This window comes from Podarcis muralis, chromosome 8 (assembly GCF_964188315.1).
Source record: "Podarcis muralis chromosome 8, rPodMur119.hap1.1, whole genome shotgun sequence".
Classification (NCBI taxonomy): domain Eukaryota; kingdom Metazoa; phylum Chordata; class Lepidosauria; order Squamata; family Lacertidae; genus Podarcis; species Podarcis muralis.
Window position 1 is genome coordinate 20,232,324 of NC_135662.1, and position 15,286 is coordinate 20,247,609.

Here is a 15,286-nt window from a genome sequence, read left to right on the forward strand (position 1 = left end):
ATTAACTAGTATTCCATTTACTGCAGATATCCACATGCAGAGATGAGAACCGAAGCTAAAATATTGTCTTTTGACTCTATAGAAACTGTTTTTGTACACAGCCTTTGATACACCTTTCACTCAAAAGAAATGAACAGAATCTGAGACAAACAGAACAGAGCAAAACTGGGTTGTTTATACAGACTGGCAAATGAAGTAGATTCAGATTCAACCTACTTAAAGAAACCAATGTTAAAATATATGCTCTGGTGGGGGTTTTTTAACCACACTTGTGTATATCTATCCATCTGATCCCACTTCTAAAAACCCTGTAGTGTGGAAATCAGTGACTATGAAGATCCTAAGCCTAAAAAGTTCTTCGGCCTGTGTGGTGACCTTTGTAGCAGCCTGGAGACAGGGCAGCCTTGAAACCATTTAGCTACGAGGATATTTGATGGTTTCAACTTTTTAAAAATCTTTGTTTTGTCTTTATGGTTTTGGACACAATTTATTATTGTTGTTATCAATATTGATTCCCACAAGATCTAATGAACAGACACACTTATTTTTAACTACTATCTTAGAACAGAAAAGCATAGCAATAACACTGATATTAATATTATTCTGCAAATAAAAAGTGTTCAGGGGAAAATATAAGGTCAGCCCTTGTTCGGTAAAGAACTGCTTAGTGCATGTATAACTTTACCGCAGCTTCATCAACTGTTCTGTTAGAACATTTTATGCCCCATATGGTATTCATTTTTAAGCACAGGTCTCCAGCACTCCTACATATGTTCAATAAATAATTCTGCTTTATCATCACTTAAGTTTATTTCTACATCATGTTATGGCTTAAGCATTTACTGTACATACAAGATCTGAAGAGACTGACGTTCAATAAATTTATTCTTTTTATTCATTTCAGTGGCTTTTCATCATAGCAGCAATAAATAGGAATTTTATATCTTTTATAAAACACATTATTTAAGAGAGTCACTTTCACTAACATGAAACCATTGTTAACACAACTGGGAATTTAAAATTAGCATAACTCTTAGATAATTTGAGTTTGGACATGGAGCTGAGGAAAGAAAATCTATCACTGGGTAGCTTCGCTATCATTTAGGACTGGGTTATCTGCAGGGCCTCCAACATGTCTTCTACAGCTTTCAGAGAATACTTCGTCTCCTTCTTACTGCGACCAGCATACTAAGGGAAAAGAAAGATTAACACTTGTTTTACAAAACCAAGTAATGAAAAGTCACAATAAGGTACATCACCACCAAAATTGCCAAGACTGCATGAGGAATCTTCTACCGCAGAAATGTCCCATTAAAAACCAGTACCAAGATTTGACTATAAAAAGGCCCATTTTATGTCCCCTCTTGTGTGATGCCTACAAAATGCAAAAGGAGTGGGAGAGTGAACATCTAAGAACCTGCGAGGGGCTTGTAGGCATCTCTGCTTCCGTAGTGTCCCTTGCATCTCCCACCAGGAGCCAGGAGCTGCCCCAGGACTACAGAAACTGAAGCCACCACCTATGTGAAGAAACCCTACCCTACTTCCTTTGTCTCATGCAGCTTCTTAAATATAGTGGCAAGCGATCTCAGAAGATTTCGTTAAGAGCCAAGTATTAACCCTCGAAATAAATAAAAAAGGACACTGGGCAGAAAGCACACCAAACAAAAGGGCCCACCCCACATGTACCTTCCATTACTGATGTGGAACCCTTTATCTAAGCCTGCAGTAAGCCTGCAACTTATGCACGTTGAACTTGTGCACGTTCATTTGGCAAAATAAAAATAAAAACAATTTAAAAAGGGGTGAAAAGGAAGTGGAAGACCAAGAAAAAAAGACTCCAGCAGTCCCACAAACCATTGCACCTAATATGTTTTGACTATATGTGATTTTGGCTTTAGACGTGATTCCCAGAACATAACCCTGCATAAATTGTGGGCTTATTGTATTCAGTGTGGCATCCAATGCAAGATATCATATACTTAACGACAATAACAACTTACTTTTATTTAGCCTCTCATTGAAACTCTATCAAGAGGCTGCATACACTTCTTTCACAACTTTATCCATTGTTGAACCACCTAGGAATTACTGTCACCTAAATAATACTTTTCAAAGCACCTTGTACACATTATCTTACTGTTATCCTTAAAAGTATCATCCCCATATTGCAGACTGGAGCTGTAAGTTCAAAGGAGAGATGAGATTCTAATCTCTAAGCAACCTGCTTAGCTACTACTCTAATCTACTATGATAGTTTTGTAGGGTTGGGTCCTAACAACACTGAACAGAGTTCTTTCCATGCAAAAAGATTCCCACTATCTCCTATAAGCTTCAGCCTCCAATGGTACCCCATAAGCAGTTCTTAAAGATTAAAAGCCTTTCAAGAACAGGGCAGGCAGCTACCAAAAATTGTAGATTTCTCCCTTGCACAACAAAAATGTCTATAACTCACACTTGGACCCAGCCTTTAGTGTTTATTTATATTTAACCGAAATCATAGATGAGAACACTGATGTAGCTGAAGAAGAAATCCCTAGTTTAAGACCTCACTTCTACCATGAACACACAAGGTGGCTGAAGACAGGGTTCTGTCTCTGAGTCTTAACCTCACATCATGAGAGAGGATAATATTAGTACTGACATTACAGGATTGTTCCAAGAATTACTGAAATGATATATGTACAATGGTTCAGACACAATATATACATGCTAAGTATCATTATTCTCATTTAAGTTCACTGGTTCTTTTCATATCCCGAGCTGACAAGGAGATTTAGTTTGAATTTATTAAACATCTCGGATAAAATGCATTGTAAATTTGACTGTTGGTTTCAGGAGAGGTGGCAATATTGGTTGGATTTGCAGGAATCTGACACACTCATATAAAGACATAACCAGATTAACAGCATGCTTTGTATTAGCCATAGCTAAATATCAACATTGTTTTTGACACTTATGAAACCAGCTGTAGACTTGATCTGTGCAGTGACTCTTAAGTGGTTGCTAGTGTTTTATCAATACAAATGTTTTTACTTATACCTTTTGTTTTTTTTACATCTATAACACTGAAATGTACATACTGTACAGATTTATTTTTCTTATGACTCAAGGTCAATAAAAATAAAATTACTACTACTATATTTGTATTTTATTGTGCAAGTATTTTATTATTCAATTGTTTTATTTCATACACGTCCATACCTCAACTTTCTTTCCATGTGGTGAACATATGTATGATACAAAAGACTGGATTCAGACTTCGTTATCTTAAATCACAGTGAAATCAATGGGAACTAACAGCACAATCCTAACCATGTCTACTGAGAAGTCCTATTGAATTCAGTGAGACTTAGTCCCATGTAAGTGGAGTGTAGACTGCAGCATAAGACATTACTAACTTGTCCAACTGATATACATGGGAACGATGTTTCCCTAACTTAATCTGGATTCAACACAGAACAAGTTAAGTGTTTGTTTTCCTTGTAATGTTGTTTAAACACATTTTAGAGCTGTCAATGTTGTCTCCTGCTTAATATTCTATCCGACATCATGTCAACAACTGCACTGTGTAAAAAGCCAATGGAACTATAACTAACAAGAAAAAGAAAATGAGATATGTTGACAGAATGTTTACCTAAATTGTTAAAGAAATGCTAAAGATGAAACAATTTTAATGTTAACCAAGTAACTCTTGTACCTACTGACTAGAAAAAAAGGAAACAGCTACCAGATTTGAAACATCAACATTTAAACATTTAGTGTGACTCAGCTTTGATAACACTAATATTTCTCAGCATGACAAGATTTGGCTATGGTACTCAAAAGTTAATAAGCTTCTATTTAAATTACAGAAAAAACCACTTCTGAGTTTCATTTAGCAACATTTACTACAGCGATGTTGTCATTCCGTAACTCAATATGGAGAGTTTGAACGGCAGGATAGTAAATCATATCGTTTTATTTGATTGTGATCTGTCATTATAATGCAAGGCTCTAAATGAAAAGAGAGATATCTTGGCACACGTGGTGGTTTTTACATGCAACCAACTAAATATCCTACAGTTTGCTGTTTATTTATACGGGCAAACGTATGGCTGTAGCAGTGATAAATGGGTGGACTATTCCATCCAAACTTCAAGGGGCAAACCCCAGTGGGAAATATGCTGTGTGTTAACAGGGCATACGTACAAATGGCAACGTGCAATGACACTCCTGAATAGCTCTAATACTTTTCAAAGGATTTGCACAGGAGAACAGCCGAGTGGATCATACCTACAATGAGCTAGCTCCAGCACTTTCTTCATCACTTGCAGAAGATTTGCCAGCTAATGATACATTCTACTAAGAATTATTCAGGTGGATGCAAACAGGAATTGTGCTAAGATGTTCACGTTCCATTCACTTCAAACAGTTTTTGTTCTTAAAAATTAACCTGTTAGTTAGTTAGTTACGTGTGTGTGTGTGTGTGTGTGTGTGTGTGTGTGTAGGCTTATGTCAAAGAAGTTCCTAGCTGGTAATTTGGTCCAAACCATGTATTGCAACATATATACCATTCCTTTGTAGGTGTAATTTCTTTTCAAGGGCTTGCCACTATCTAATTTTTTTTTCATGGCCTATTCTCAAACTAACATTAACATCTAAACACCCAATAAATTTCCAGTTTAATGCTTTTTTCTTCTTCAAGTACCATGGCTGTCCTGCATACGAGATTTCCTGATTTATGATGTGTTCCTTTTCTCTCATAATTAACGCAATTTAGCAAATGTCTCATGACCCGATGACAAAATTTTGTGGTAAGACAGGTAATATTCCAGCTGGAACGAGACGGAAGAATTGTTAACCTGCCTTTGACCCCCTTGGACCATATTCAAAGATTAAGTAATCTTAACCCCAAATCTTAAAGACTGAAGGTGAAAAATGGGGCCAGCTGTGTGTGTGTGTGTGTGTGTGTGTGTGTGTGTGTGGAGACAGCCCCGATCATATATTTACAGAGGCTTAACTGCTTAAGAAACTGATTATAGAAAAATCTCAAAGACCTTGTGCTTGATTTGAAAACTGCTAAAGGAATGGGGAGCTCAAAATAATTAGCACTATGCCTATTCCGTTTTAGGGACACGTAGGACAGCTCTGACATAAGACAGTAACAGGAGGAAAGGCCCTTGTTAACTTGAAAAATGGCTTCCTTTAATGACATTGGCATAGGCTTCAAGTTAGAACAAACAAAGCCCAATGGTGTCACAATCAATAAACGCCTAGTTGGACATCTAAATCACTTCGAATTCTAGTTTATGACCAATTATTTTGTGTACTCCAGCATTAGGCACCAATTCAGCCGATGACAAAGCTTTTACTTCCCCGTCTCTCTGAAATCATGATTAAATTTTCTGTCCCAAATGGTTTGTAACAGAATCACCTCACCGCTAATAAACAACATGTGGATGCCTAACACTAGAGAATTTAGTCATGTGTCCAAAAGCATTTATCAGTGAAATTACTGAGTGGATCATATTAAGGGCTTAAAAAACAACAACACTTAACGTTAATCAAACTTGCACCTCTCTGCTAAAATGCTTCCATTACAGACACAATAAACTAATTTAAGGAATAGGAACCTATATTTTGCTTTGATGTTAAGCACACAGAACACAAGCGAGGATTCTTCAGTTTTAGTGATTTAGATATACTGTAGTTTATGTCATTAGTTCACAATTAATTAGTGCAGTTATTTTAAGGGCCCCAAACAGTTAAGACAACCTGATTCTTTACCCTTAAATTCCATAATGGCCACACTACAATGTATAAAACATTATTATTATTAATTATTATTATTATTATTATTATTATTATTTGTTTTAAGGGCTGCATTCATCCTTATCCAACCCACTTGGAGCTGCATGCCCAAAGTACATGTGGCCCAAAATGGGTGTGGTAATCCTACACTCTTTCATTAACACACACACTGCCCTTCCTAAGCTGATCCACACTAGATCAACAGGGAGGTGGCAACCAGCATCCCCATTAGGGCACTGGGCTCTACCCACCTCTGCATTGTGTCTACTTGATTTTATTTTCCTTTTTCCTGCAGCTGCAAAAATGGGTGGGGTTTTATTTTTGAGGGAGGGGAGAGAATTGCTTGGGAGATTGGACCAGGCCCCTGAACTGGGGACTAGCCACCTTTGCCATACAGAATACGAGTCTCCTTAAAAGAAGCATTTGGCATATTCATTTTTTTTTCATTTGTAAGATAGGAACCTTTAGCAGAATAGTACTTATTGAGAACAGATTCACTCAATGCAAAGAAAGCCACCTACCAATTTTTCAGCACTTTTGCTTCAGGCTCTTCAGTAGTTTCAGTGCAAATATAGAAACAGACCAAACCATATAATAAGCACAGCTCAACCAGGATTTGGTCTTTATTCAGTAAAGATTCTTATAGTACAATTTGCCTGGGTAGGGTGTTAACTTGAGATTTTGCCCAACTTCTAATCTACGTAATTGTATCTTGCATACTGAAATTCCCCTTGCAGTTTTCAGCTAGATATGGTATTTGTCACTTTTCTGCTAAAATACAGCTGAAGTATGCAATACATCACAAACATATGAAGTCACAAAGAAGTTCTGACATTTGTTTTAAATACATTTTAGTTATGTAAAATGTGAACTGTTCTGGTAAGTATCAACTGAGAGAGGGGGCAATTTGCAATTATTTTGATCCAGCTCCAACATAACTATGGAATTGGACCATAAGTTTACCAAAAAAAGAAGAAATAAAATACAAGCAGTGTTTTCAGATTTACACTGTGATCTTCAGAGATAAATTATATATACCATCAATTTAACAGATTCAGAGGAACAGTTCAAAACATCTCAAGACTGATTAAAGCTAAGCAATTAAATCCAACCAAATATCCCATAAATAATAGCTTCTTTTATCAAACTATTTTTTAAAAAATTAAACTAAGGTAAGTTACTGGCTTTCCAGTCAAACTGCAATGGTGCAATATGGTAATGTTCCCAGAAATTAATTATATTTATAGTTGAGCAGACACTTAAATTTATGCACACGTGGATGCACAAGGATTCCTTCAGACTATACACTCAAAGGTTAGACAACTTTTGCAATATATTCATATCCTCTAAAAAAGATGAAAAACAAAATAAAATTCCTTTTGTCCTAATGTTATGTTATTCTCTGAAATCTGCATGGCCTCTTTATGACTTTATCCCACACCCCTGTCTCCTCATTCCACTTGCCTACCACATAGGCAAACAAGGTGAAAAGGTCTATTGTAAAGTGGTGCATGAACCATATCAGAGTTTTAACACAATACTCACCTGGTAAGCTCTATTTATTTGGTTTGCTGCCCAACTAGCGTACTTCATATTATCTTTTTTCATTTTTGCACTTGCCTTGGAATTGGAAGCAATATGGCTGGCAGACTAGAAAGACGACAAAAAAAAACCAAATTGAAAAACAATTGAATCTTGCAAAATAAACCTGAATACTGAATACACATGGAACATGATAAAACAGTGCAACAGGGAAAATGTGAGCACAGGTATTAAAACAAAACACATTAAACCAAAAACTACAATACATTTTAAGTTAATGTTTTTTGATAACAAAATAAGCAAGTAAGAAATTGGACACTGTGGTTCTGCTAGTCTCTCTTTTGTTCCAAGGTAGACACGGCAGTGAACTTTTAATATCTCTGCAAACAGCAGTTCCCCATGCCACTTTGCAAACCACTTTTGAGAGGCAGGGCAATGTCTAAATCAGTTTGTATACTGCATAGGGTGTTCAAAGACAAACTCAAATGTTCATGATGCACTTGCAAGCCCTGAGTTGCGTCTAAAGTAGCTCTCTGGATTCCAGCCATACCCTTAACAGTTCAGAAAACTTGGAAGCAAAACTTCTAAAACCGAAGGCCTGAATGTGCATGAATATCATGCTATTTAAGTTACAAGTTCTAAAACACAAAATGTAAGAACAACTTCAAAAGAAGATTTGCTGTTAACATGCACAAAGCAGGAATGATCTCGTTTCCAGAAAATGCGAACATTTAGGACGGCGCATCCTTACTGCTAGTTCTATGGAAATTGTTATTTGATCTGGCAGCATTACAGAACCTCAAATCTTGTCAACAGGTAGTAAAAGCAAGTGTTGCCACAGACCTTGAGAGGGAAAAGGTTTCATCTGCAGTTTCATAAGATAAGTCAATATTTGATCCTCTATGCTGACAGCAATAAAAAAAATGTTTTAATCGTTAAGTATCCCTATTCTTATAAATTCCATAGCATTGCTGTTTAAGTAACATTAAAAGGAATTTGTAGCACTATTATAAAAAGTGTGTAAGCTGGAAATCAGCACTTCAAATACCGAGAATCCTTTACTTAATGAATTTTTTTTAATAAGAAAGCTTTGTCACTACAGCAGCTGTATGCGCATCATCTGTTCTTAGCACATCAGAACAAGAATACAAATGGTGGTTCACCCCAGAGTGCATTTGGTGATAAACTTAGTTCTTTAAGTTGAATGCAAAAAAGAGGGCTCCCCCCCCCAAAAAAAAAGGTTTGAGGTTTGTCCATTTATAGTCTTGCCTTTATTTCCCAAAAACTTAGTGTCAAGAAGGCAACTTCAGTACTGTTGCTTCTCTGTGGCAATAAGTTCTCATGCCCAGTTCCCTAACAGGACATGCCCAGTTCCCTAACAGGAGGAGGAAAAGGAAGGATCATATATCCTAGCTCCCATTCTTGACATGCAAGTAGAGCAGCAACCACATGAGAAGCTTGACCCATAACAAGTGGAAACAATGTGTGTGGCTCTTGCAATGTAAGAGTATGAACGGAAATGTACAGTACTTGGGCATAGAATGAAATAGATCTGTGCACTTATGATGTGATAGTTTAAGGACAGTTTTATTGCACTGAAATTTTATCTGTATAGGAAGTCATCATGTACACTGGAGAGAATAAGTCTTAGTGTAGCAGAACTCTTGAAGGTACCAAAATAAAGCCAGAAGAAAAAGGACAGAGGAGGAGGTGGAAGTACTTTGGCGTGCAAAATACTCAGAACTTTTCCTGCAGTAAAATGAGGCGTGTTTACACTAAGAGTAAAAAAAAATCACAAGTCTCTCTCTCTAATGGATCCGTTTTAAGATCCTACTGAAAATTTGCAAAAAGCTATAGAACAATTTAATTAGTAGGAGTTTTTGCTGCCTTAATGCTTCAGCTAAATACTTTTGTACTGTACTTGAAAGAGAATTGCTAAATTAAATGATTTAATACTTCAATGAGACTAAGATGTGCTTGCCTATAATGCTAGGAAGAGAAAAGTAGCTTTATTTGTTGGTGTTATATAAAGTTTGCTAAGGCTAGGAAGAAATAAGCCAAACCCGACATGCATCACACCTGACATCACACTTGCATCAAGAAGCACAGCATGTTTTTCTGTCTCAACTCCACTTGCATAACTTTAAATATCAAATTAATTATTGGGGGGGGGGGATTAAATGCCTTCATACTCACCATATAAAGTCCAAATAACGCTCTCATGTTTCTGTTGTTCAGCTTCAACGCCTGTGCAAAATATTTTCTTGAGAGCTCAAGGTTTTCAAGCCCTCCTTGGGTATATTTAACCTATTTCAAATGCAAGATTGATGAGCAAGTTTACTTTAACATTATGAAAAGTTGTTCCACTTATAATAAATCCCAGAAATGGAAACGTGAGCTTTTCCTCTGAGAGTGAAAAGAGTACCAGACTAATGCAGCTTGAAGAATGGAGTTAAAACATGTAAGGGGTATTTGATGCTTAACTAAACTATGAAAAAAACAAACCAAGATGACAATTACAGTGGTACCTTGGTTTGCAATCACTTTAGATTACAACTATTTTGGATTACAACCACGTCAAACCCAGAAGTGCGTGTCCCTTTTTGGGGGGGATTACAACCAATGGGGGGGCGCACACGGGCAAAAGCACGCCTTGGGTTACAACCTGTTTTGGTTTACAACCGGACCTCCAGAACAGATTATGGTTGTAAACCAAGGTACCACTGTATTGGAAAACAAAACATCTCAGTACAACAGTCCGCTAACCAAATATGAGGATGCAAGCCAGTGGTACAAAAAAAGAATGCAGTAGAAGCCGTGGGAGACAACAAGTGGGCAGACTGCAGGGACAACATGCCTTGCCAACTGGCCGCTGAGCAAATTCAACTGCTAGCTACCCAGACTGTCCTGAAACACTCACCTCTGCAAATTGCTGGCAATATAAGTGGTTGTGGGGGTTAGTCATCATGAGTTCCTCCAAGCAAAAGGCTGCCTTTGCATAACTGAAGAACAAAACCAGAAAATCACACCATTATTATTATTATTATTATTATTATTATTATTACTACTAGTACTAGTACTAGTACTAGTACTAGTACTATCACCACTAGTGCAGTTACAGGAGCACAGCAAAACAGTGGTACCTCACATTAAGTACTTAATTCGTTCCAGAGGTCCGTTCTTAACCTGAAACTGTTCTTAACCTGAAACACCACTTTAGCTAATGGGGCCTCCTGCTGCCGCCGCGCCACCGGAGCACGATTTCTGTTCTCATCCTGAAGCAAAGGTCTTAACCCGAGGTACTATTTCTGGGTTAGCGGAGTCTGTAACCTGAAGCGTATGTAACCCGAGGTACCACTGTAGTGAAGTTTTTATACTAAAAGTTTTCTTCTTCATACAGAAGAGAAAGCAAAAGCACAGGTAGTGCAGTTTATGCTTTACACTCTTCTGATGTTAATATGCAAAGAGGGACTCGCAAACCTCACTCACAAGCAAGACACATGGCTCCAGGGCCCATCTGAGGCTCATTATCCCACGATATATGAGCTTTACCAGTTCCACTCCACACACTACAGCAGAAGAGGAGAAAATACTCCTGAAACTTGTTCGCACATCTACTCTCTCCACCTCCCTCCTGCTATGCAACACTTGAACCTACTATGTGTGGGACATTTTTCTTCTCATGTCCATGCCTTCCAATATATAGGGCCATGTGGAGAAACGTGAGTATAATAATACGTGAGTAAAATATTTTTATTATTTGTACCCAGGGTCTGGGCGGAAATTGCTGAAATGTCCGGGAAAATCTGGATGTATGGCAATGCATGTCGGAATTATAGGTTTTGGCGAATTCCCTTAAAAATAGCTCAAAAACTTAATTTTGCAATAAAAAATAAGCCCAACAACTTTTGTGTCCGGATTTTCACATTTTGAAATATGGCAATATTTGTACCCCATCCATCTGGCTGAAACTAGGCTGAGCAAGGACACAGCCAGCAGTGATTCCTGCAACTGCAACAGCTGGGAAAGGAGGGCATTTGCTGTGAAGCTGCTGCCAGCGACATCCACGCACAGACGATCTCACAAGAATATGACCAACAAGTGTTTCAAAGACATGCACCAGTAGTTGTGTGGCAAACTGTAACTGGAAAATGGTTATATCCAAGCCAGTTTTAGTATCTAATAATAATAATAATAATACCCCGCCAATCTGGCTGGGCTTCCCCAGCCACTCCGGGCGGCTTCCAACAAAATATTAAAATACAGTAATCCATCAAACATTAAAAGCTTCCCTAAAGTACTGCTAAACATTTTCACCAGGGCCGCTAAGATCGGTGCCCTTCATTCTCATTAGCCTTTGCTAAGGCAGAAGGAAAAAATGCACACTCAAGACACTATTGCACATTATGGCAGCAAATGCAAGCCCCAAACCCACACTCTGCTAATTAGTTATTATATTTCTAGCTATCTTTCAAACAATGGTTCCTTTAGCAGCCTACATAAAACTGAAGAATTAAAAACCTTCAAAAGTGATGCTAAAATTCAAAATGATTAAAAGAGCAAGCAGCAGTCAGGCTTACAAAGGCAAAGATAAGCATCAAAGGATGGAACAGAAAAGCACCACCTTTACTCTTGAAAGCAAGACCTCAGACTGGCCTTCAAAAACTCATTTAAAAGCAGAGCCACCACACAAAAAGCCTTGCTGTTTACTGAAGACAACCTGATTATCAGACACCACCATAGTCTCTTGTTCTGGTGGATTGATTTGAAGCATGGAGAGCCAACATTGTGCCTTCTAGATTTTGCTGGACTAGAACCCCATCACTTCATTTGACAGACCCTGGACAATCTCCCTCTGAGGAGGAAGGATGAGGTAAATACAAGTGGGAGGTGTTTTTTCAAATACCCAGGTCCTAAGCTATAGGACTAGGAGCAACTGCAGCTTGTAAATCACTAGCATATGATCAAACAGGCCAAGTTAAGAGTCTTGCAACCCTAGTTTGGATCAGCTGCATTTTCCAGACTGTTTCCAAAGCCGATCTACATACAAAGTATTGCAGTAGTCTATGGACATAAGCCAAAACCTTTGCTCATGCAGCCCACATCCTCTGACACCCAGGAATTCTATATTCTTAGCAACAGGTGAGTCACTAGTGCATTACAGATTTGTCCTTGGCATATTCTCTGCCGTTAGAAGGACACACTAACCAAAATCATATAAAGACAAAGGGTGGTATTCAAGTAACTTTTATCCACAGTAGACCCACTGGAGTTAATGAACATGATTAAGTTAGGTCCACTAATTTCAACAGCTCTACTCTTGAGTAGAACTAAGCTGAACACTAACCAATCAAACATGACACTAGGTGTGGCTGAACCCATTTAAAACCAATTATCTTAGGCACGCTTTATTCTTTGCTAAACTGTAGCTTTTCTGCGTAGAACATTTAGAAGCAAGACTTGGTAATTACAGGACAAAACAGCACTTTCTATGAGATGGGAAGTATGCGTTCATATTATTTGCATTTTAAGACTGGTGGGAACCTGAAGTCCATGGGCAGAAAGCGAAAAAAGTGGGGGGGGGGGGGCGGCACAATGCAAAACAGAAGGAAGTGTCATAAAGAGAAATAGTAATTGGTTCTGGCCTTGGCCACTGCCAGTATGCAGTCGAACAGATTATGGCCAAGCGAATGTGGCCCTCAACAGAAAAAAAGCTGCCCACCTCTGGTTTATTGTCATAAGTATTTATAATTTACCAAAACAGTGTTTTGGATAGAAGTAAAGTGAGTTTTAATATAAATAAAGATTTTAATGTGCTTGCATTAATAAGTTCTTATTTCATTATTATTTTTTAAGTCACCTCTAATTTTATCTACCCTGCCTTCCCCCCCTAATGTTTACAAACCTTGAAAATGTGTGTGTGTGTGCACATTAGCCTTTTTTTCTATGTGGGCTTTAGCAAAGGAAAGCTTCTGCCACAATAAAACTATTACTCTTTAAGGTTGTATAAGAGTCTGCTGTTCAGGCTGTAAGCAAACTAATATGGATTCCATACATTTTGCTGACTCTTAATTAAACAGTAAAAGTGGCATCCTACTTGATCCTCAGTTGCCCTACTGAAATCAATTAGTGACTTAATTGCCTATTGATTTCCATGGGTCTACTCTGAGTATGACTTAAATTGAGACCACAAAGTTTATTATAGTACTAAATATTGCAAAAAAATAAATTAGGATGTTTGTTGCAGGACAATTTATTGACACACACTGGAAATCTGAACACTACTATTAAATTCTACTGTCAAAATGCTCACGTTATTTCTACTGTGAGAAAAAGCTGTTTTTTGAAACCCAATGGAATGGCTGCCTTTTCTCCTGAGAATCTCATTATTTGCCTATTCTCTGAAAAGGAAGGAAGGAAATATCGTAGTACAATTTAGGCCTGGGCTGAAAAAATAAAGACGGAAGAAAACCACAATTATTTGCCATGGAATGAAGGTCAGAATTAATGCCGTGATATTAGAAAACTTGAACTAAGGCTTTGAGCTAATCCACTCACACTGGGATTTCCTCTTGTCACTAAAGCAATAAAAAGCTAACAAAAACATTAAATATCCAATAAGAAAGTTCGTCCAACACTCAACATTCTTGACTGCATGGTGTCTTTTACCCAGGAGAGCAAACACCCATTTTAAACTTGCAGATTTTGAAGAAAGCACTAGAGTAGACTTTCAAACCGTATCATTAGTATGATTCCTCAAAGAAGAAAATGCCTAAACCTTACATGCAGTTCATGCATGCCACTTCTTAAATATAGAGCATTTGTACCTGCATCTAGCAAAACAATTTAAGTAATGTTGCTAACCTGTCAGCCCTAGCTGTCTGTAGCTGTTTTCCCCCCTGACAATTTCACCCACTAGGTGAAATTTATTCCCATCACTATTAAAACAAACACAAAAACAATTTTCTGTCATTTAAATAAAAAAGAAAATAAAGGGACCTGACAGCCACAAAAGGCTTCTTAGGATATTGCTTATCCTACTAAAATGAAATTGTTTATTTTCCAACAGATGCCTTAGTTACTAGTTTCTTCTTTATACATAAAAAAACACACACCCTTAGTTATAGGCTTCGCAAATAACTTACTCGTGTTCATTGATGTAAAGTTCTGCGAGTTCATGCCAGGCTTCTTGGTCACCAACAAATCTAAAAAGAAAAGAAAACATGGAGAATTCTGTAAAATGAACAGCAGGGAAGAAAAAGTAGTAAATCAAATGTAAATTCCATTTTAATTAAAAAAGATTTATCAGAATAGCAAAACACAATACGTATTCTTATAAAACACTCACTGTTCCAGATACTCATTCAACTCTCGGATGGCTTCTGCATTTTTCCCCTGGGCTTTTCGAATGGCAATCTTACGCTTTCTTGCTGCCTGTGGGTTGACATTAACAGAGGATTATGTGCTCATAATTCCCTGGGTTTTTGTGAAGCAGGCAATTTGACTGTGCAAATTATTATCTCAATGCCGGAGGAATTCCACTGCAGAGCAACTGCTCAGCTGGAGTTTATAAATATACCCTATGACATCCTGCTGAGAGATTAAAAAACTTCTTGCTGTCACATTGCGTAGGTTTTACTTTTCATGTGAAAACTGTATGGAATCATTTCAGCCAAATAAGTGACTGTCCAGATTCTGATAATTACAACGCAGCAGGGGATGCTAAATTTTATGCAGTCCAAGGTCTGCCATCCTATCAGTTCTTGTGCTCTGTGTCTCAGGGATAGCCAGGCACTGAGGACATTTCACTACAATTTCCCCCAGGTTTGAGAGAGAGAGAGAGAGAGAGAGAGAGAGAGAGAGAGAGAGAGAGAGAGATATTTAAAGCAGCATTACAGCTGCCTCTGCATGTTGCGAATGACAACAATGCTGTAGGAAGGTTTTCTGACAGTAC

The 15,286-nt window shown here is 37.8% G+C and overlaps 1 protein-coding gene across 1 annotated transcript in view; it reads right to left on the reverse strand.

Moving 5' to 3' along the window:
• Window positions 1–872: 872 nt before the first annotated feature.
• The window catches only part of EMC2 (ER membrane protein complex subunit 2), a 41,271-nt gene continuing 26,857 nt past the window's right edge, over window positions 873–15,286 (reverse strand). Inside the window, exons 6-11 of the mRNA XM_028736286.2 lie at window positions 14,681–14,766; window positions 14,478–14,537; window positions 10,253–10,334; window positions 9,529–9,639; window positions 7,336–7,440; window positions 873–1,188 (exon numbers count right to left, since the gene is read on the reverse strand). Of these exons, the coding sequence (XP_028592119.2) occupies window positions 1,102–1,188; window positions 7,336–7,440; window positions 9,529–9,639; window positions 10,253–10,334; window positions 14,478–14,537; window positions 14,681–14,766 (531 nt within the window). The 3' untranslated portion in view covers window positions 873–1,101. The remainder of the gene's footprint in view (window positions 1,189–7,335; window positions 7,441–9,528; window positions 9,640–10,252; window positions 10,335–14,477; window positions 14,538–14,680; window positions 14,767–15,286) is intronic.